The sequence below is a fragment of the Aythya fuligula genome, chromosome 2 (assembly GCF_009819795.1).
Source record: "Aythya fuligula isolate bAytFul2 chromosome 2, bAytFul2.pri, whole genome shotgun sequence".
Taxonomy (NCBI): Eukaryota; Metazoa; Chordata; class Aves; order Anseriformes; family Anatidae; genus Aythya; species Aythya fuligula.
Genome location: NC_045560.1, coordinates 55,344,430 through 55,368,156, shown reverse-complemented (window position 1 = coordinate 55,368,156; position 23,727 = coordinate 55,344,430). Strand labels below are relative to the sequence as shown.

At 34.2% G+C, this 23,727-nt stretch overlaps 1 protein-coding gene across 1 annotated transcript in view; it reads left to right on the top strand.

The window, feature by feature from the left end:
- The window catches only part of CUL1 (cullin 1), a 50,202-nt gene that overhangs the window by 22,464 nt on the left and 4,011 nt on the right, over positions 1–23,727 (top strand). The window contains exons 3-17 of the mRNA XM_032182644.1: positions 2,537–2,711; positions 3,669–3,836; positions 4,883–4,933; positions 6,028–6,118; positions 6,764–6,927; positions 9,734–9,896; positions 13,374–13,504; positions 16,473–16,580; positions 16,665–16,771; positions 17,970–18,018; positions 18,536–18,667; positions 19,201–19,318; positions 20,176–20,252; positions 20,990–21,121; positions 22,427–22,519. Coding sequence (XP_032038535.1) covers positions 2,537–2,711; positions 3,669–3,836; positions 4,883–4,933; positions 6,028–6,118; positions 6,764–6,927; positions 9,734–9,896; positions 13,374–13,504; positions 16,473–16,580; positions 16,665–16,771; positions 17,970–18,018; positions 18,536–18,667; positions 19,201–19,318; positions 20,176–20,252; positions 20,990–21,121; positions 22,427–22,519 — 1,759 coding nt within the window. The remainder of the gene's footprint in view (positions 1–2,536; positions 2,712–3,668; positions 3,837–4,882; positions 4,934–6,027; positions 6,119–6,763; positions 6,928–9,733; positions 9,897–13,373; positions 13,505–16,472; positions 16,581–16,664; positions 16,772–17,969; positions 18,019–18,535; positions 18,668–19,200; positions 19,319–20,175; positions 20,253–20,989; positions 21,122–22,426; positions 22,520–23,727) is intronic.

The following is a 23,727-nucleotide window of genomic DNA, read 5'->3' as shown; positions in this document are numbered from 1 at the left end:
GACTGGCATGTACTTTGCTGCAGGCAGCACATCTCTGATTTTGTTTTGCATATGTCAGTCTTTCTGTCAGTGGCTGGCTTTACCAGACGGAGGTGCAGATTGTAAACAAAGCCTAAGTTTTCTTTTATGCATAATATGTCGAAGAGTTGTTTGCACTTACAAACTGCCTTCTGCACAGACAAACTATAACTTCATTTTGACTTGCGCAGAACAACTAAAGTAGAGTATTTGGAAAGTGCCATCTTGGACACTTTGGCTAGTGAGACTGAAGCTGGAACTACAAGTAAAGGTGGCTACTACTGGTATATTTTTACTTCATCTCTGAGATGATTACTGTAAGGAATGGACAAAAGATTGCAAAATCTTTCTCAGCGTTTACTTTACAGGAAGTCCTGGATTTAACAGTAAAATGTGTAGGGCTGAAAAAAGGCTTATGTCTTCTAGTGTTGGTCTCTTATTTTTCTGAAGGCTGTTGGGATGATTGTTGGAGAAGAGCAGAAAGAGTATTATTATCATCAGGCTGTATTCACAAAAAATGTAAGAATTACTCACCATCTGGGCTCCTTGTATTTTTAGGCTTGATTAAAGCCACTTGGGTTAGGAGAGCTAGGAGAAGGAGGAGGCAAAACTCTAAGCTCAGTATTTATAAATCAAAACTCTAAATTCCTTGCATCATTATGGAGGGACATTACATAATCCAGAGCACCTTAAGTTAAATATTTTAAAGTTAAACTGTGAGATAAGCCCTGCTTTTTTTCTTCTTTGTGGGAGGGAAAAGTTTTGTACCCAGAGAAAATTTGTTGTACTGTATAACATTGCTCACTTAAATGGGGAATTCTGAAATCGAAGTCTAAATGATACAAGTAGTGACAGTGCCAGGAAAGTTGAACAAACAAGTAGCTAGGAGCCGAAAGAAATCGATAATGTTCAGGTAATAAGTGGCTGATAAGAGATTAGGAAGCTGATAAAGCTTCAGTTACTAAGCGCAAATAAAGGTTTCAGACTGTTTGCTATCATTACTTGGCACCTAGAAGAGGTAACAGGTAACGACTGAGGTTATAATATACATTTTCCAAAATGGTTAACTTTTGGCAAAGAGCATTATAGTTTTGGGCAGAATAAGATGACTTTCTAAGCAAGCATGTGAGTATACATGTAGGATTGAAATAGACTTTTCCTTTGAAATTCATCAAAAACAACAACAACAACAAAACACATGAATCTCTTTCCTTGTGGTGTAGAGTACACTCTGAAGCTGAAAACCCAGTGTAAGATTGTTTGTGAAATATTTCTTAAATTGCAAAGGAGGTAACTGAGTATTTTTCAGAAGTTTTTCTGCTTGAGCTTTACTGTTTAAATACCAGAAGCAAGTCTGTTATAATGACTGTAATGGATTGTGTTTCTAATGCCCTTGGTATTTAATCAGTGATTTCTTTCATTTTATTGTGCTGGTCTTTCAGAAGGGAACGAAAAAGCCAAATCTTGGCAATATACTAATTTCCTAATGTGTGACATACCATGGGCAAAGCCTGTCTAGTGGTTAAAGCTTGACCCATTAGTTAAAACACAAGTTACAGCCAAATTAGACCTTTTAGATCACTTACTGCAACATTGCTCTAACGAGATATGTGACTCAAAAGCCTGATCTTAGACTATCAGTAGAAGCATCACTGCTCGGTACCTTTCTTCTTGTTGACAAATTGTTTGTTGAGTGAGTAATCACTTTTGTTGTTACATCATCAATGTCCAGTTGCATTCATTGTTACTGACCTAGCTTTTTCCTTTGTTTGTGGAGTGCAGTTTCTTTTAGGATGCTTTCTTACATGAAGTGTTTCAAGCAATGTGACTTCCACTTACAACTTTGGAAGAATTATGAGTATTTGAATGTTTGTTTTCGTTGTTGTTTTTTCTTCCAGAAAACAGAATGTTCTCTTGAAATGTCTTGCTAACAGAAACAATAAGTCTTCCAGGTTGTACTGATATGAGAGGAAAAAATATTGCAAGCAGATAGTTCAGTTACACTTCTAGCTGTAAATTGGGTTTTGGTGAATCTCATCACAAAGTTCTCTTTATGTTGAGGAAAGTGTTGAAATTTCTTCCTGTTCATATGAAAGCTTATGTATTTTTAGAAAGCCATTATAATGCATCAGATAAATTCAATTCAAACCTTAAAAACAACCTTCTCAGAAAATTCCATTACTTCATTTTGTTGGTGGTCTTGTTAGGTATATTAAATGTTTGTATCAGTATTTGCCGTGCAGTCCACAGTGTACACTTCTGCTAAGATAGTTCTGCTTAAAATTATTTTTCTTAGCTTTGATTTTATTTTATGAGTTAATGTAATATATGAGTTATATAATGTAATATATGTAATATATGAGTTATATGAGTTATGAGTAATATATGAGTTAATGTAATATATGGTGAAGTCATTTACAGTAATATAAAAGTAGTTTCTTTAAATTGACTTGATTTTTTTTATTGTATTCTTAATGTCCTGTGCTCACACATACATATTCCTTAACTTCCTTGTCAGTCACGTTTATAACTACTGTACTAGTGTACACCAGTCTAATCAAGCACGTGGAGCTGGAGTACCTCCTTCTAAATCAAAAAAGGGCCAAACACCTGGAGGTGCTCAGTTTGTGGGTTTGGAGTTGTACAAACGCCTAAAAGAATTTCTGAAGAACTACTTGACAAATCTTCTTAAGGTAAGATGGAATGTTAGATCAATTGTTGTTTATAGTAATATGGGCTGACTTGAGGAAAAACTTGTACCAACATAACTGTGTGCAATCGTTGGAAGTAAATTGGATGATCTTGAAATCTGCTTTCATCTCAAGCATTCCATTAAACATTAGAAGGTATTGTAGGCTTTACCTCGACATAAGCTTTTTTTCCCCCTTTTCCTGCCAAAGGGGTTTGTGTGCATGTGTTATAAAAGTAACATTACATGTCATCTTAAATTGTCCTGTAACTTGAACAAGTATAGCCAGACTTTCTAACCTGTTAACCAGCATATTAGTAGTGCTGAAAAAATGGTTGCCTGTATTGTTGAAAATGCTTGATGGTAGACCTTAATTTATTATAATTGATATATTACTAGTAGAGCAATGGGCTACATTGTAAGAGAAAATTTTCCTATCTGTTTTTGGAAAAGCATTAAGGAACCATGCTTTTGATTTTTAGGATTTTAGTTTTTGAGCAACAGTAAAACAATTCTTAGTCTTGAAGTCTACCTTGTAATTAATTTACATGGCTGCATGAAGGTGTCTCAGGGTTTTATTTCCATGTCAATTCAAAGTGTACTGGTCCAGTTTGGAAAGATACCTGAATTTCTACATAGTACTTGTCCGTCTCCCTAGCACACTCATCAGTGTAGTTGTCTGTTTCTAATATAGAACCATCTCTCTCTTTCAGAGGAAAGGGTCTTTGTCTATACTTTCCTTTTAATATTTTAGTGGTTTTTGTTTGATTATTGTTTTGGTTTAACTTTTTTTATTGTAAAAGTATTAGCCCTATGTTTCCTATAAATATATTTCATGGCATACATTTATTGTATACCCTTATGTCTTTTTACCTTAAATACTACTTTTTATTAAAAATACTACTAATTTTTAGTAGTATTGTAGTAGTAAAACAAGCAAACTTCTGTTTGTTTTTTTTAGGATGGTGAAGATTTGATGGATGAGAGTGTGCTGAAATTCTATACTCAACAGTGGGAAGATTATAGGTTTTCAAGCAAAGTACTGAATGGGATATGTGCCTACCTCAATCGACATTGGGTTCGTCGTGAGTGCGATGAAGGTCGTAAAGGAATATATGAAATATATTCGGTAGGTAGCATTTTGAAGTGAGTGATTTGTCCATTTCGCCTGTCTTATTTGCACTCTCATCCTACAAATCACTTCTTGAAACTTGCTATTTGTAGGACGTTTACAGAAGTTTTGAAGTAGGCATCATAGAATTTGTTGAAAGAAATTGCACCTCTTACCTTATTCCTCACACCACTATATAGTAAAAGTTTGAGTCTAAACCTGAGGATGTATAATCCACCTGGTACCTATTGGGACAACCAGTATCAATCTGACAAGAGCTGTCCCTTGATATTTGCTGCTTGTACTGTTATCTTTATGTATCTACATAGCCTTCTCTTTCCACTTAAAATTCAGTCAAGTGTTTCAAATACAAGACCAGGAAGTGAATTGCCTTTTTCTGTTAACTTCAATGCATCTCTACAAATCTTTTAGCATTCAAACTGTCAAGATTCAGACAACATTTGGTTTGTAGTATCAGTCTGGAAGATTGATATGTGATCTTGATTTTTTAATTTTTTTTTCAAATATAACAAGAGAAGAACACAGTTATCTGAGGTGCAGATTTTCTGCTGAAGTATATTTTTTTATAATGGATAAGTATTGTCCTTGCTGGTGGGCATTAGGAAAGATGCGTTGTTTTACTGCTTCACTAAAATAACTTTATGTAGGGTAGAAAAACAGTTGATATTCTTACTTAGCTCCCTCTCCACTGTTCTGCCTTTCACTAGTCTAAGGGATTGTGCCAGCCTGAAAATCATTAACAGAAAAAGCAGTATAATGTCAAAGTAATATGCGAGGTTTGTTGTTTTTCAGAGCTGGCAGTGGATCACTGTCAGAAAAGGGGACACCTTAGGTAACTCTACCTTAAGTAGGGCTAGCAATAAAGCAAAAGGTAATTTTACTGTGAAACAGTTTTATTGCATGAGAAATTTGTGTGCCAGAACATAATTGTAAAAATAAGTTCTGATTACTTAGTGTACTATATCAATTTTCCTTAAAGAATTACACTCTGTGTGTGTACAAGTACTTTTCTTTAACTCTGTCTTTCACCTCCCTTCCTCTAGCTTGCCTTGGTGACCTGGAGAGACTGCTTATTCAGGCCATTAAATAAGCAGGTATATTTATATACATATGTGTGTGTACAGATTGTGTAACTATAGCATTATTTTAGATAGTTAATTTTATATATTCTTAGTGACTGCTCCAAGGAGAACTAGGGGCATAAAAAAGTCCCAGAAAACAAAACAGATTTCTGCTCCTTTCTTGTGATGTTAAGATAAAATATCTTGAGGGAATTAACCTTGCCTCAATTTCATTTATTTATTTTTAGTAGTTGAACTTTGATATCAACGCTGTTTCATTATTTCTTTGCTTAGAGGATCCTTGGCATTCTTTAATGAAGGTAGCCATAAATGAAGTAACAACTCCTAATGTTTGCAGGACAGGCAGGAGTACATACTGACAGTGATGTCTTAATGTTTGAGAAAGTCAGGATTTTGTGAGAACAGATAGTGACAAATCTGAGATTTTGATCCAGATTTTGATCTCATGTTACTATGGATCTTTTAACTTACTCCGATGCCTGGGAGATTCAAGTCAACCATATATTTTAAATTTGTGAATCAGTACAATACAAAGCAAGATGAGTCTATCACAATGAAATACTGTGTTTGTGTATATTTCACTCTTATTTATTAGTACTTTATGATGAAAAGATATACTGTATTATGAAAGCATTAGTTATATTTCAGTATAAAGGTGCAGTAGTTATACCATGGTATCCATCAGTATGATCAATAGCTTTCTTTTAAAGAACGGGTCGTTAGTTAACTCTTATTGTGATGTTTTCTTATATTTCAGGTATAAAGCAAACAGAAGTTTGCTTTAGGTGCTTTTTGAATTAAAAAAAAAAAAAGAACAAAAAACAAACATTTGAAGTAAATAAAAGGGAACAAAAAAAAGCCTAAGCACATTCGTACCCTCTTTTAGCTCACCACTAATTGTACTGTAATTGTACTGTAGAATTTACAGGTGTAGCATACTCTCAGTGATGTCTGTAGAAATTTTATATATTCAGGTATCCTTAAATTTTGTTCTCAAGGATCTTGACTGCTTTTTAACATAAGAATACATTCCTGATTAAATACCCTTCTGGACCTACCAGCAGTTTTTTCTGTATTTGACTTGCTTTTAATCCTTGTTTTCTAAGGTAACAAATGCTGTGTTGAAACTGATTGAAAAGGAAAGAAATGGTGAAACTATCAATACCAGGCTGATAAGTGGAGTTGTACAATCTTATGGTAAATGAGATATCTTTAAGGTTTAATTATTTTCTTTTTTTAAAAATAGTGGTGATAATCCCCTATCAGAACTCAGAAGTAGACTCCTGTCTATTCTCCTTGGATGTTCAGTTAATATCATTTTAGAGTAAAATAAGTACAGTAATACGAAGTTTAACTTCATGTATGTAGAGACACTGGATGCATATTTACAGTTAATAATAAAATATTTGTAAAGTTTGAAAGCAAAAATTATAATGTTGTTTGCATATAATCAGTTTTAGAGAAAAAACGGAAGGGTGAAAGTGTAACAGTTTACAGAGCTGAGTGGGATTATTTTTTTCCCATTTGCATGAAGTTGAGAATTTTGCCATGCAGATTAACGACCAGTTTCATAACTAAAAATAAGTATGCATATAACGTGTAACTGTTAAGAGGGAAAATACGGAAGGGGGGATTTTAACTATATTTTGAGAGTGGAGTTTCTCATGTCCTTGTGCTGTTTTTAAATGCTATAAATATATACTTAAAAAAAAAAAAAAAAAAGTGATGCTTATACTGTCCCAGTTGATTATGTTCATGTCTCTTAGAAGGAGACTACCTGTTTACTTGCAAAGGGCCATTTAATAAAGACAATTTTAGTAATATTTGCTCTTTTTTTTGTAGTGGAGCTGGGACTGAATGAAGATGATGCATTTGCAAAAGGACCTACACTAACAGTTTATAAAGAATCATTTGAATCACAGTTTCTTGCTGACACAGAGAGATTTTATACACGAGAAAGTACTGAATTTTTGCAACAGAACCCAGTCACAGAGTATATGAAGAAGGTGGGTTATTAAATGACTTTGTGGTTATTTTCTGGTTAGAGGTAAAGCAATATTATGTTTTTGACTTTTGTTACCAGTTTCTTAAATGACAATTACTTTACAGAAGCAAAACAATTCAGCTCTTTTCCCTAAGGTGATATGCTTCTATGTTTTACTTATTTATCTGGTCTGAAGTTTGCCTCCTTAGTGATTTCTGTTAAGTAAAACAAAAATTTGAAACCTTATTAACCGGCAAAACAGAAAAGGAAGTTGAAATAAATACAGATTTCTGTTAAACTTGAGGATTTGACACCAGAATAATCATTTTGCTTTAGATCTCCAAGTTTGCTATTCCTGTACCAGGAACTTTGTGTGTTAGCACATTATTGGAATCTCTTCCTGAGCAAGTTGGCCTCCAGAGAGGAAGTAGATCATTAATCAGCATTCATTCTTTCAGAATATTTTCATTTAGTGAACTCTACGTAGTCATTCTGATAAACAGAAGCAGGGTTTGAATCCTTGGTCTCTTCTTGGTCACTCTGGTTTGGTTTCTTAATCACTCCCAAACAGGGTGATTAAGAGCAACCTGGATAAACAAATTGTATTTCCTGCCTGGTTATTGGGTCAGTCTTAGTGAATTTGAAAAATGTATGTGTATATATATTTAGTACATTTTATTGTTTTCTGAATTTATTTTTTTTCTTTAATTAACAAACAGCTTTTTGAATATGCAGTGTGCAGGTACACGTAACAGTCACGTCTCTTGTGATATCTTTGTGCAGCTCTTTGCCACAGAAGAAACATATGATTATAACACAACATAACAAATCCCATTTTCAGTGCATGGGGAGAGTTGCCTGGCATCAGTTGTTCTCAGGCATTTCTATATTCACATTTGTTGATGTTGAATTCATTATTTTTGACACTTCTCTTTCAATTTGTCTTTACTTTCATTCTCTAACAATCTTTTTTATTTTCTGAGTTATGGGTGTCAATTTAAAAAAAAAAACAACAGTAAGGGAATTTTAGTCATTCATAACATGAATGAATGGCTCAGCCAGGATTCCAGACAGTAAAAAGCTGTCTGAAGGTCATTACTATTTCAAGAACTAGGGATTATTGGCAAGTACAACAAACTCAACAAACTTAGTAGTACCTCATGCGATCTTAAAAACTTGAGAAGTGCACGGAAGAGCAACTTGCTTTGCTTGAAGCTTAATGTTTGCTTTTTAGTTGATGCTGAAAATGTATAGAAAGCTATTGGAAGGTAAGGGAATCCTTAACCAAGGAAGTGTGTAGCCTTGCAAGTCTGATCAGTTGTATGCTAATATATGGGGTGTGTGTGTGTATTGTATATTGTATGTACGTATAAGACATTTTGTCTATCTTAGTGTCTTCTTTAAACTGATTTGGGATTTAACTGGTGAAACTCAAGATGACTGCAGTAAGTGTCATTGGAGCATTTTAACTGGAGCTAGCAAAAATGGTAAAAGCTTGCAAAATGATAAAAAACAAAAACAAAACAAAACAAAAAAAGGAATATGACCTCCCAGAAAGTGGAATGACTGAAGCTAAAAGTTTCTTTTTAAGCTAAAAAAAATAAATATTTACTGGAATAAATTGTCTTGACTGATTTATCTGGTCTATGTGGTCTACTGCAACTATTTATTTATTTAAAATTCAGATAGGTTTGTTCTTCAGTTTTTCTTACTGTGTCAGGAGTTCTTAACATATTTTTTTGACTTACATGAACCTGTCTTACAATATTTGTCTTATTTTTTTCTGTATGGGTGTTAATCATGCATGCCACTTAAATGCCTGGAACCGAATAGTACTCTCCATAATTATTACTCACGTACTGATACAATTCATTTCTGCTATGAAAATTAGTAAGACTGATGTGAAAAGTTGCAAGTTGTCAATCAGTCACGTGTCATCCTGGCAGTAAGAGCATCTTAAGTCATCTGTTGGAAGTATAAACTAGGAAAAGTAATTTGTTATTAGTACACTTGACTTTCCCATGGAAGCACTGTGCATTGAATTCTGATTGGGGATAAATAGTGTCTTGGTGACATTAATTTAAATAATCATATGTACCTTATCCCTAATAGTGTATTACTCTTACACATGGCTTATAAAGGCAATCTTTAACACTTTAACAAAGTAGAGGTCATTGTTACATAAAAAACATTCAGTTTTACATTTTTGAATAAAGTAGTGTTTCTCAAATGACACTTAATTTTGTTTTTCCAGAAAGATATGCATATGTAGTATTTCATGTGCTAAATCAAATACTGATACAGTTTAAAGTAATTGTAGATTAAGAAGCTTTTCTGTTTAAGAATGTATATGAGAACATTCAGGTAAGTTTATAACGGATGTAGAGTTAAATTCTAGTTTTGTGCCTTGTAGTTTTGCGCAGGCACACACTGTAGCTGGAGATCTTGATGATGCTGAAACTGCAAGCATTGCATGTCAGTGGCTTTCTCTTTGTCTGACAACGTATTCCCATCTGAAAACTTCTTAATCAGAATCATAAGGGAAGGACAATTTTATTGTGATTCTCCACCTTTTCAACAGTATATGATGTTATCATCAACATTGACATTGATTCCATATGTATATAGTGTAGTGTGGGAGGGATCACGTTGCAATTCTCAGAAAAATAATGCTTACAGTGAGGGTAGGTACCATAGTACTGCATTCATGAGAGATTTGGTGTTTTTTGTTTGTTGTCTGTTTAGTAAATTAATCTAGAAATCTGTTTTCTACTATATTGGATCTTTGCCTTCCATACAGGTTTCATGCCCATCTTTCTTTCCTGTAGGCTGAAGCTCGCCTTCTTGAAGAACAGCGTAGAGTTCAAGTATATCTCCATGAGAGCACACAAGATGAATTAGCACGGAAATGTGAGCAAGTACTTATTGAAAAACACCTGGAAATATTTCATACAGAGTTTCAGAATTTGTTGGATGCTGACAAAAATGAAGGTAGGTCAACTAAGACATTGGTTTTAGGCTTGAGAGTTCTTCCCTGATGGTTTGTGAATGACATAAATTCTGTTGATAACTAAACATGATTTTTTGTGTTTTGTGTTTTTTTTTTTCCCCAAGTCAGATTAAGAGAAAAGATAGACATCAAATTGATAACAAACAACTTTTGATTAAATTGGGACAGTTCAGGATGTTGCCTCAAGAAGCCCATTCTAATCCTAAATACTAAAGCAAAACAGCACTGATTTTAGCTGGAATGGCTTCAAGAGCACTTGAGCTATTCTTCCAGCAGGAACGGAAGCTTTCTCAAGTCTTGAGGCAGAAAACAGATCAGTAGTCTCACCAGCTGTTTCAGTTTGTTACATGGATCTTCCTAAGTCAGCAATGAGAATTTTAAAATCTAAATTGACTGGAATTTAAAAGAGGAATATGAGAAATAAAAAGTAACTTCTAAAATATTAAATAGAACTGCATATAGAGCACAAAGGTACAAATTATTACTTGATGAGACTCGTTTTCACAGCTAAAATTAAGTGAATTAAATGTATACCTTTATAGAAAACAAAGAGCATAAAAGTTTCTTCAGTAGTTCCTCTAAAATAAGTTAAGAGTTTGGTTATTTCTAAGGAATTATCAATTGCACTGATTACTAAGAGTTTCTTCAGGAGTTAATGCTTTGCACAAAATTGTCAAAACTAGGGTCAAATAATGCAGGTGCTGAAGAAGAATGGTATTTCAGATTTTTTGCAATTGGAGAATTAATTAAAACTATATCAAGATAAGCTGAACCGTTGCTTATAAAAAAATGACAGAATTGAAGAGATGTAGTAAGTTAGTATTGTTAACACTGTTGGTTTCACAGTTGTGTATTGCAACTGTGACTCTACATACCAACCTTAAAGAGCAACTATGCATAATTACTATGATTATGTTGATAACTAAGAGACACTTCAAAACAGGGCAATTAAACATGATGAGTAGATCAGAAGTTACCTGTTTCGGATGCAATAGTTTCTTTTGTCCTGTGGTAGTCTTTAAAGGTTGGATGTTGTTTGTTTGTTAATAAATGTTCTTAATCTATAATGGAGATTTTTTTTATATGGATAGGTGTTGAATAGTAAAATGGCTTCATATATATATATTCTGACAATAGAAATAACAGTAGCTCAATCAAGAAGAAAACTTGTCTGGACTCAGGAAGCCTTCCTGGGGTAAAAAGGAAAAAAAAAAATACCTTGAGTCGTGGGCACCATCTGATGTTTTATTTTTGGTGTGTTTCTTTAATTTTCACTTGAGTTATATCAAAGACTGATATTTTCTTAATTTTCAAAATGCTTCCTTTTCTCATTTTAGGCTTCACTTACTCAAATAACAGTAGTGTTCCTTGGCCCTATTGAAGTCTCATGAGTAGAAGCATTTTATTTTGATTGTGATTAAAGAATGAAATATCAATTTTTAATCAGTTCACTCTTGAAGCACTGGACCTAAATTTTGTGGTACAGTTAGGATAGTCTACTATAGGCTATGATAACTCATAATAAAATCTTGATCACTCTCGATGAATTCTTTATTGCTTTGCTCCTGAGAGCATGCAGGTTTTGAGGTCCTCCTAAGTGAAGTATATTAAGCATACTGTATTGCAGGCCACACTTGTTGGTATTCTCTAACTTTTTAATTGCATCGTGCAGCCAGTTAGGTTTTAAGGGCATATTTTTCATGTGTTAACCTATTCACATCAGCATTACACCTATAGGAAATATAATTATATTTATTGGGAACAGATTCTAAGATTATTTAGGAGTAATTACATTGTAAATGGTCCTTTTTTTGTAGCATCTCTTCTGTATTTCACCCAATACAGACATCCTGATAGAGCAACCTGTGACCCTTGGCAGGATAGCAGCTTGTTACACTTACATGTGCGTGTTTTTCCTGTCTCTTTTCTAACCTTCTGTAGGTAAAGGAAAAACATTCCTGTGTAGTAATAAAAGCTTAACATTACACTGGGAATGTGATTTTTCAGAAGGGGGAAAAACAGTTCAGTTTTCAAAAATGGTCAATACAAAAATTAAAAACTTCACAATGTTCTAGGGAACTGAAAGCATTATATGAAAATTCTTCAGAATAGAGGTGTAATTGCTTCACTATTAAAGGTATCAAGCTCTGTGTTGTATTTCAGTGTTAGATAGCAATACAGCTACTTGATTACTCCATTACATTTAATAATCTAAAGGTGGTAATAAATTGCTCCTAAGCCTTCAAGAGAAGTCTTTACACTTTTAGAATATAGCTAGATGTAGCTGACAACATTAAGATCAATTCAGTAAGGTGAAATATCCGCATTTCTTTATAGTAACTCATTTGGTGATTTGCTGTTTTACTTAAGTGTCTGTTCAGTAAGGGCAAGACCACTAGAAATACCAAGCATTTTTGGGTACCTGGTTTGCCAATGTAAAAGTTTTGAGAGTTTTTTGTTTGCTTAAATGAAACAAAAGGTGGTTAGGGGATGGGGAGAGGTTGAGTCCTGCACTCAGAAAGCCCAAAGAATCTGCCCTGTTTAAAAGGAATAAGAACAATGCCCTCTTTAAGGACAGTACCCAACATTACAAACTGACTGGCTGAAAACTGAGAATTTTATATGAAGCTTTGATATGTGTGAAATGATGCCCAATTTATTTCTTTCTACCATCACTAGTTTTATGCTGTGGGGATGATTTTTAAAAGCTTTTTTCTTCTTTGAGGTAAAAGAAAATCAATTAGTATTCTATTTTAATTCTAAATATTCTATTAGATAGTTAAATCAGATAGTTAAACACTGTTAGCATTATTGGAAGAAATTTGGTTTCTAATGTTACAGATTATCTGCCAGAGGTATCATCGGTTTGTGATGGTTTGCCTTAAGTTTCCTGCAATTTCCACTGTTGCTGCCCCAAATAGAAATGTTAATATAGAATAGGCTACAAGTGATGTCATGTCTCTGAAAACTGTCCTGTTCGAAATAAGGACAGATCTAAGGGATGGTGATCAAGTGGAGAATTCTGTGTTCTTGGAACAGCTAGCAGTAACACTAATGCAAGTCCTAATTAAAGGCATCACTTCAAAACTTCATGTAAATAAGAATGCTTAATTCCATTTTTTAAACTATTACACTTCTTTAGATGTGTGACAACTAGAAATCAGAGGTAATTGTATTTCTGTAACTGAAGTTTTGTTTTTTTTTTCTTATTGATGGCACTGTGAATGTAAAACGTGTCTTAATATTTAACAGATTTTCTCTTGAACTCTTAGCTTTCCAGGTTAGTGGAAAAGTTTACTATACAGATTTTTTTGCTTTTTTTCTTACTTTTTACAATGGCAATTGCATGCATATTTTCATTGGTAATGAATGTTTAACTCCTATTGACAATTTATAAATGAAAAATTGGAGTCATAGCTAGTACAAATAAAAGATACTGTCTTTTTGTTATTTTTCAGACTTGGGACGTATGTATAACCTTGTATCTCGAATCCAGGATGGCCTTGGAGAGCTAAAAAAGCTGTTAGAAACCCACATTCATAATCAAGGTCTAGCTGCAATAGAAAAATGTGGAGAAGCTGCTCTGAACGCAAGTATCCCATTAAAATAAGTCTGTATATGGTTACTGCCAATGTATGTCATGAACCCTCCTATAGTGTAAATCTTAATTTTTCATGTGCTTTCCTTCTCACTCATTCAAATTTGTGAAGAATAGACAGTTCTCAGATGTTTATGGTACGTTTAGAGCAACAGCTATATTGCTGTGTTATTACTACTTTTCTGTGTTTTTATTTTGTTCCTGGGGTTTCTTTTCTTTCTGAGTTTTGGCTCTGTCAGGATGTCATACTGCTCAGAAAGCTGGCTGTGCAAATACAACATACTTGGAAGTCCACTCTAAGTGTAGTATTTTTGTTACAAGAAGTATTGTTTCCAGTGTATTCTATTTTTTCATTGTTGTGTAGACTCCTGACTTGGAGGGGACTGTTCGAAGAAAGTCTCTGGGTTTAGTATTTAGGTGAATTGCTTCATTCCTTTTGGAAAAGCATGACAAGTGGTAAAGGAAGAAACAAGTTGACAACTGAAATGGTTGGTTAGGGTACAATGTAGAAGCAGGTTACTTCTTTCACAGCACTGTGGTAATTTAGCCATACAATTGGCCCTCTTGATTTTGTTACATTACAATTCCAGGATTAATTTTGTATTGATCTCAGTGATGTTAAGAAGTTGTTTAAAACCTTTCTTAACCCTTTTGAACATAGACAATATGTCACTAACTATCAAAAAAAAAAAAAAAAAAAAGGCATTGCACAAAACAAAATTGGGATAGAAGAATGGAACATAGATTTCTGGTAAATTTTGTTTAAAACTGGGTTTAATTTTCAGTTCTGACATAGTTCAGTTTTAACCATTTATTGGGCACAGATATTCTTGAAATAGTACTAGCAGTGGAACGTACTAATAAATATTAAAACAATAGTCTGTAATAACTGCATGGACAGCTGTAAATACTGTAGGTTTTAGCAGAGATTAAAATGTGTTACATGTCTATAGTTTCCTTTCTGTAATTCTAAGCACTTAGCTTTCTGGCAGTAGTGATGCTTTATGAATCATGAAGCAACTTAAGGATTCTTCAGTTTCATTCATAGATGTCAACTTAAATTTTGAAATTGGATATGCTCCATAGTAGACATATCCTTCAAGAAGTTGTAACTCTCAGGTTTCTTTTTACCTAGACCTTAAAGTTCCCAGAAAAATAAAAGCTGCTTTTTCAGCAGTTTGTCTTTGAGAGTGAGGAAGCCTGAGATTCATGTGTATTCTTTTAACTCCAGCCCCATAAAGGACGGAGAGGGGGGGGGAAAAAACCTTTATCATGGCACTCTTTCTTGTTTCTTAAACGTGCATGCTTTACCTTTCTCTTTTTTTCCTTTTCTGTATATATATTTTTTTATTTTCGTAACTGTATCTCTGGCTGGTTTTCCTTGGGAACCATCTTGCCTCTTCTTCCAATATCCATTACTCCACTGTATTACTTGAATCGTTGTCTTGTTTGCCCTTGGTTGCATTTAGGTAGGATTGGTTCTGTCTAACTTCATTTATCTGTATTGTGTCTGAACACACTAACAGCTGAGCAAATGTCGCAGTTTCTCTGTAGTCAGTGGGGATAATGGCCATACCAAGTTGACTCATCTGACTTACTTTAGATTCTTATTGCTGAATGAGTTGTGTTTTAAACACCATTAACTATATTAACTGGACTGCTCTTCAGTCAGAGGACTACTGTTTTTAGTTGCTTTTGGTTATCTGTTTTGGATTTGTAAACAGGACACTCCTCTTTGAATGTCCTTCAGGTTCTCTTCGTGATTTCTTGCCAACGAGATTCTCAATAACATGTCAGTTCTATGTTTCAAGCACAGCCTTAGACTGGTGGTCTACATAGTTTGTGTCTGTCTTCAGTGGCAATAGGAAATGTTTTTCAGGATCCTGATGTAACCCTGCCCATCTTTTGCTATTTGTTCCCAGCATCCAGAACCCTTATGGTAGGGATTTAACAGTAGTATTTCCATGCCCAATCCTTTTGTTTATGACAAACTCTGTCCTTTGAGTTTGTTTAATGCATTTTTGTACCCCCTTACAGTTTCTGCTTCCAGTAGTCTACTGTGGCAGCAAGTTACAGAAGTTCACTACCTTATATGTAATGGTATTACATGTTTTACCTGTTTTAAGCTTGTTTCCTATTAATTTCATCAAGTACCCTGTAGTTTTAAAATGTGGTGTTTGGTGAACCTTCATCTTGTCACTCATCCTCAGGATTTTCTAAACCTTGGCTCAATGTGCACTTTTACACTTCAGATCTCCAAACTGAAGACTTCTAGCCTTTTTAGACACATGTAAAGCAGATGTCCTGTCTGCGTGGTATTCTAGTTGCCTTTCACTGTTTCTACTGATTCCACTACATCTTTTTTGAGATGCAGAGGTCAGTAATTGCATGCAGGACTTGGTCTGAGTGACGCAAGCTGGATGCTTGTTGGCATTTGAATGCCACTGGGTGTTGAGTTAATCATTTTTTTAACTATCAGTGATGACTGAGGTCTCTGCACTAAGTTGTACCTATTGGTGATACACTATTACATTCTTGCTACAGAAATTTATCTTGAGGGTTTCTTCCAGCAATTACCACTTTATGATCATCCAGCTCTCAGGTCTGATTGGAATTAAGCTCGTGTCTCTGGAAATATCTTTCTTGAAAGTATTTGCAATGGCAGAATTACTGCTTCTAGTTTTATAACCGATTCTGGTTTTTGTACTATATAGTATAGTTAACACTCTGCCCTGGTTGTATTAAATGAAAGCTTGCAGTAATAACAGAAACAGAGACTAAACTAGTCTGGATAGATACTACCTCTAATAGTATCTAAAACTTTTAATACTACATCAAATATTTCTAATACTTTTTACATTATGCCATAAAAACTTCCAGTGAGTAGCTTCTTTTTAGAGGAAGGAGAAAGTAGAAGGCACAAAGTCAGTGGGTTGCAAACAATCTTTCTCTGTTACAGGATCCAAAAATGTACGTACAGACAGTGTTGGATGTCCATAAGAAATACAATGCTTTAGTCATGTCTGCATTCAACAATGATGCTGGTTTTGTGGCTGCACTGGACAAAGTAAGTATATGTAATGGCGTATGGTAACAATTTTCTTTCCTTTTTCTATTTCCCCAAAATTTCACGATCTTTTGTGATTTATAGGCTTGTGGTCGATTTATAAATAATAATGCAGTGACAAAAATGGCTCAATCATCCAGTAAGTCCCCAGAGCTACTGGCACGATACTGTGACTCGTTGCTAAAGAAAAGGTATGTCTTCGAAGACGAATTATTATTCCAAGTTGGCTTTTGTTTTAAAATGATTTATACTGAGAAGTTTTATTTTGTGTATTCAGAAAAAGAACATAACATTTGAAGAAAAACTAATTATATCAATTCCTGAATTTAAACAAACCAACCAAAAAGTCAGTAGGGCCTTTCCTAAAGATGATCTGTAGTTTACTGTTCTTTTTTAAAGAATGGCAGGAGGGTGGGAAATAACAAAAGAACTAAGATCTTTTTTTCTTATAGAAAATGAAGTTCTAGTTTTCTTAGTTCTACATGTATTCTAACGTCTAGGTGCTCCCCTCCTCCCCCTTCCCCTCCCCCCCCCCCCAATAAATTTGAGTGGTGCAGTATATACATGTGGTAAAAAAAAAAAAAAAAAAGAAACACAATCCCTTTTCCATTAAAGTTCTTGCTTCTGTTGTTCTATCTGTATATTCTTCCATCTGGGCAGAAATTGATGAGGACAGAAATTGCCTTCTGAGGTCTCATAGTTCATATTAAGTTAAGGTATTTAGCTTGAAATGATTAAACAGCACATAAATTGAGTTGGTACCAGTCCAGTTCGTACTGGATTGGTGTCATTTTTGTCACTGGCAACTTCGGGGTGGGAGGGAACAAAACCAGAAAAATTTGCTCACTTCTCACTTCCCATCCATCCCTTTTTTCTTCCTGCAAAGGATTTATTTTTCCCCTTTATAAATACAACCCTTCTGTAGCTTAGATTCTCCATATCAAGCATGATATGGAGAAAAACAATGTATTGCCGCCTTAGCTTTCAAGATGCAGCTATCTGAGCTGTTTCCTTTTCACTATATTATCTAAGATAAGAAGTGAAGGTAGCATTTAGCAGCAGAAAAGAAAGGAGGAAGAAAGGGATCCACATTTAAGCCCGTATATCCTGAGAAGTATGAGGCTATCAGGAAATCACAAGCAATTAATGGTACAGGAATTCAACCTATTGTTTCAAAATCACATACTTTAGAAGTGCTTGCATATGTGTGTTTTGTGGAATAAAGAGAAAAGCATTCATTTCATTACACTGTTCCCTCTTTTGAGAGTCTTTGATTCCAAAACTATTAGTTTTCCTTTGTTTATGAAATAAATTTCCATATACTTATTTATTTTGGCCTAATATAGCAGTTTGGGGAATCATAAAAAAAATTCACTTGTTTCATTACAGCTCAAAGAATCCAGAAGAAGCAGAATTGGAAGATACACTCAATCAAGTGGTAAGACATCTGTAAATAGTTAGTTCTCTTCTGTTTTTAGCTCTGAAAAGTTAGTAATATTAAATTGTCACATAAGTCAGATGAGATCAAACCTGTTACTTTGTATGTTTGATTTCATTAGCTTTTCAGTGATGGTCTTTATCTCTGAGACTTGTTAATGGTATTTCATTGTACATAATTTTAATACAGAGTACTTAGTGTATTTAAAATGACAAGGTAGAATTTTCACTTAGTTTAGTTGATTTATACGTATGCATAACAGTTTCTACACTGTTTTTATATAGCTATATACATGTATATACACTATCTATATTAATGCATAATAAGACTATTTTAGTGGACTATACAATGTTTTTAAAATTATATTCAGATTTAATAAAAATAAAAAGGAGAAAAACGTTCAAAAAAAAAACCAACCCTGCTGTGAAGTTTGAACTGTTATTGAAGTAGGTCCTGTTAAAGCTTTTCACAACAAATGCTTAATTTTCTTTCTTACAAATTATCTTGGCTTTTCCAGATGGTTGTCTTCAAGTACATTGAGGATAAAGATGTGTTTCAAAAATTCTATGCCAAAATGCTGGCAAAAAGACTTGTACATCAGAACAGTGCTAGTGATGATGCTGAGGCAAGCATGATCTCTAAACTAAAAGTGAGTATTCCTTGATTGTCCCATGATCTACCATATTGCACGTCTTCACAGTACCTTGGATATCACTGCTGTATGTACTTTCACTTTGTTTTTTCACTTACTTTATGTACAACAGAAAAATACGCAACCTAGTTCTCATCTACTTCTAATTTTTTTAACCTCTTAGGAACTTGTAATGCATGTCTGTTTGATGGAGTTAAAGTTTATTCTTAATCCAATAAATGGCATAGATATTATTGTCCAAGTGAAGGACTTGGACATTAACTTAATTTCATTTGTTAGTACAATGTCAAGCAAAGTAAGATTTAATGATTTTTTGGTAGTCTGTTTCATTGTGTGTTTTTGTTTCATCTTTAAACAAAACTTTCACTTTTTGGTAACTTGAAGAACACATTTAGTTGGAATCTATAATTCAGTAAAGGAAATATTGAACTGTGTACATCTTTTAAGAAAACAGGCTCCTATGCTTAGTTTTTGTTCTTCAGTGTCAAAACCTGTTGTCTTGTGCTGACATATCTGTTTTTAAAATACAGCAAGCTTGTGGTTTCGAGTATACGTCCAAACTGCAACGGATGTTCCAAGATATTGGTGTAAGCAAGGACCTGAATGAGCAATTTAAAAAACACCTGACCAATTCAGAACCACTAGATTGTAAGTAGTATCTTTACGTGCTAACTATATGAAGGAAACATTATTTGACATATCTTAACTCCCCAATGGTTAGAGTTACTATTTTATCCAAGATAACTAGGATTTTTAGTCTTCTGGGTCTGTACTTCATCTTCTTCATTCCATAGCTTTTTGTAGCTTGTATTTGGGTATCTAATGAAAGTAAGTTGAATGCTGTCACTTTTTTTTAATTGAGAAGATGATTTTCTGTAAACAGTTTTGGTTTCGAACGCAACATGGCTTAGTAATTGTACTTCTGTAAGAGTTAAGAGAAAGGATACTGCATTACACTGTTAGAAAGCCTTATTGTTTTCTTTTGTGTGTTTATGGCTTTTGTGTTGTTTTTGTTTTTAAGTTGAAGCATATCAAATCAAATCCTTTCAAAAAATGATAATTATTTGTTGGATTACATTAGAGTTTTGTATTTTTATTTCTTATTGAATTACGTTATATGCCTTACAGATATAAACGTGTAATTTTTGTTCTTGCTATGTGTTGTGTTTTAGTTACACACAGAAATGTGTGTTTATAAGTTTTTATACTGGCATGGTAAAAGAGAAGTCTGTTGTGGGGTAGAAGCAGGGCAATTTCTGCAAATGAAAGAAAATTGAGTGTCTGTCACAAACCTAAACCTATCCAGCTGTACAATCATCCTTCATGAATTTCTGTGTTCTATGGTTTGAATAATAATGTATATTGCTTAATGATTTTTCATTGTGTTAGTTTGAGCAAAACAGAACTATTTCCTGTGTTAGAACACGAACTGCATGTTTGCGCAGCGAGTGGAAGCAAGGAAGATAATGCAGTCCAGCCTATTTATGTGCATTTTTCTCTTCCAGTGGATTTTAGTATACAGGTGCTGAGTTCTGGATCATGGCCATTTCAGCAGTCTTGCACATTTGCTCTGCCCTCTGAGGTAAGGTGCTACACTTTGTTCATCAGAGCAATGAGATTACTAAACAAGAGCAAGGCTGGTGTGTGTGCATGTTTTGTTGTGTGTCAGAGGACTGGAAGGTTCTTTTTTGTCTAAAAGCTTTGTATGTGGGGTTTGGCTTTTTGGCTTAAGGGTATTGGGAATAAGATAAGCGAGTAAAGGTAGTGGGAGAAAATTATGTGAAATACCTAAATTCTTTCTTCTATAGAAAGACAATTAAGGAAGTGTTCTTCAAAACATTCCACAGTAACTGAGACAAGTCTTTGTTAGCGTATCTTTTTTTGTATAGGTCTGTGTAAGAAACTTTGTTGCAGTTGCTTCAGCTCTGTCTGAATTATTTGGATATTGTAATCATTATTCTTGATAAGCACTCAGCAGAAAACCAGACAAGAAATGAGTATTTAACATGAGAAACAACTGCTGTTAAGTGGAGGATCAAGGTAGTTTAATCACCTTTCTAGTCTTACCTAATATCTCAAAAAGGGAAGAATGAAATTTAGATTCTTGTTAAGGTTTCTATTGTTAATGACATTCTAAAGGGGAAATTCATTACAAAGGGAAATTTTCCATCCAATCAGAAGAACCTGAATATTTCGTATTTCAGACAACATTGCAGCATAGGGCAATCAGATTTGATTGTCATGTGTTGGTTCCAGAGCATATTCTAGTAAAGGATGAAGAAAAATAATATTCTCTTTTTTTTAATTGTTTTTATACAGTTAGAACGGAGCTATCAGAGATTCACTGCATTTTACGCCAGTCGTCATAGTGGAAGAAAACTAACGTGGTTGTATCAGCTGTCCAAAGGGGAACTGGTTACCAACTGTTTCAAAAATAGATACACGTTACAGGTACGAATAAGGTTATGCCAGTAGAAACACTTGATGTTTGCATTTTTAGAGGGCTGGTCCTGGCTGATCACTTTGGAGACATGCATTCACGCTCTACTCCACTGCTTTTATGTACTGTAGATGAGCTGTACAACCTCTTCTTATTTGGAGATAACTGGTTTTCCCAACATTAAAGGATAATTGTGTAGATAAATGTGTTTAAAATGGCAAGGTGTGTAGATGGTGAAGTAGTCGAGTTCATGTGAATACCTGTGCACCCATACAAACAAATTTTAAAAGATAATATGGAGACTTAAGCTGTGTTTTATTTGTATGTCAAAATATTCATTAACAGTATGTAATGATATATTGCAAGTGTTTTAAATCATTTGGTTCATTAATTGTTGCATTTGTGTGTGCATGTACATGTATACACATATATGTGTTTAGCTACTAAGCATTCATTAGCTTTACTTGTGTACGATGCTACTGGCTGAAAAAAAAGTGCCGGTGCAAGATTGAAGGTATTCTGGGTATTTCTAATGGGAACAAATACTAGCTCTCAACAGGTAGTTGTTGGTGTTATGATAAATAGAACCTTTGTTATATGTTTGACTTATTTACTGTAATGATACTTAAGATTTCTTTAAAAGAAATTTGACTTAGAAAAGTGAATATATTACTTGGGGTTTAAATAGTTGTTGAACTGGGTTACATGAGACAACAGACTGTTATGGAAGATCTCATGCATATCATGCTTTCCTGTCTGCGTTCTCTCAAAGTAGGCAGAGAAGGAGAGTTCACAACAGTGAGAAGAAACAAAATAATCTCAGACTCCGAACTTGTGTAATCAGCATATGTTAACCCAACGGTGATAGACATGAATAAGCCACTGATAGCTGCTTGTTTATAAATTTGTTTTCATTATTCTGTTAGATTTAAGAGGGTTGTGAGAATGAAGTCAGTAGTCCGTGTAGGTTTTTAGTGAAGATTAAATGAGTAAGAGCCAGATAGTGATGGGAAAATAATTAAAAATTGATATTAACAAGTGGAAAGATAAAGCTTTGACATCATAATAGAAGATATTAAGTGTCTGTGGCTAGTTCAGTGCTCATTATCTTAGGGTTTATGTTTAGATAATACTGGAAGGTAGAGTTCTGGTTATATAAGTAGTATCAGACTTCCTGTATTGTATAATGATTAGTGCTAGTTGGCTATTTTCCATTGTCCGGTTATTCCAGTATGTGTGTTCACGCTGGTGAATTCCAAGCTGTTCAAGTTCAGTAAGTATGTTCATTCTCATTTTCTGATTTTTGTTTCTGGTAGGCATCCACATTCCAGATGGCAATTTTACTGCAGTACAACACAGAAGATGCCTACACTGTGCAGCAGTTGACAGACAGTACTCAAATAAAAATGGTAGTGATTTTGCACATTTAACTGCACTCGTTGGTCATCAGGGCTCTTCTCTTATCATAAGAAACTGGGATTAGACATGCTTGAAGCCAGAGTTGATTTCTGTCCTGAAGGAGCAGATGTGCTCTATTCTTGGTTAACTTATCTGGTTTACTTTCCTGTAAACGTAACTGCTTAATCTTCTAAGGAATCTTAGCATGTCTGATCACTAGAGTGAATTGTGCACGCTCCTGCTGAATTCCCATATCAAGTTTTCACAGTTTCCCTGCATAAATCTTTAATATTAAATACTGTTCTTCCTAGAGAACATCTTATTTCCTAAATGATTGTGTTTTGAGTTTGTTTTTCGTTGCATTTCAGTGCTTATATACGTGAACGTAGTAATGTCTGTATATCATAGGCTCACTATTTGTTGTGAAAAAGATTCCTTCTTCTTTCCAAGTAGCCTTTATAACCCACAATTTATTTGGCATTTTTGTCTTTTCCTAGTAGTTATGAATCGAGTCTGCTGTGACTTCTGGAAAGTTAGGCAATACCTAGTCAGTGAGGGTTTTAAAATTTTGATTTCAGAAATGCAAATCTAGTAAGTTACTGCTGTTGATAATTTACAGCAATTTCAGAAGTTTTACGTATGCTGCAGGGCTACCGTTTATTACAGATGCTTGTTTGCAGATATCTACAGATAGATAAATGCAAACATATATTGCTATATATATATTATATTATTAAAAAAATAAGTATTTGGCCCAGATCATGATTGGACCTGAATAAAACTCTTCATTCAAGTGAAACTTAATGACATGAAATCCAGAAGACTTTCACTGTGTTAAAATAGCAGCTTTGCAACCTTGCACAGAGCATTGACTGGTGTAGCCATCTGGGTGTCTGACCAGTGACAGTAACCAGAACTGACCTCTGTATTGAAGACGAAAAAAATAAGTTAATCAGAAAGCAGAGGGTGCCTACTTCTGAGATTTTAAGCCTGGCATGGTACTTATATTTGCATGGTTTGAAGGAAAATGATTTCTAATGCTTAGAGGTGATTTTTTAAGCAGATATATAGAACAACAACTAGAAAAATCTTTTGTTTGGAATTAGTCTTTATAAAGAATTTGATAGTATTTGCCTACTACAGGGGAATGTGTCCTAATACCCCAAAAAAGACCTTATTACTTCTTTTAATGTTAACTACATTTTTACTGCTTCTCAGA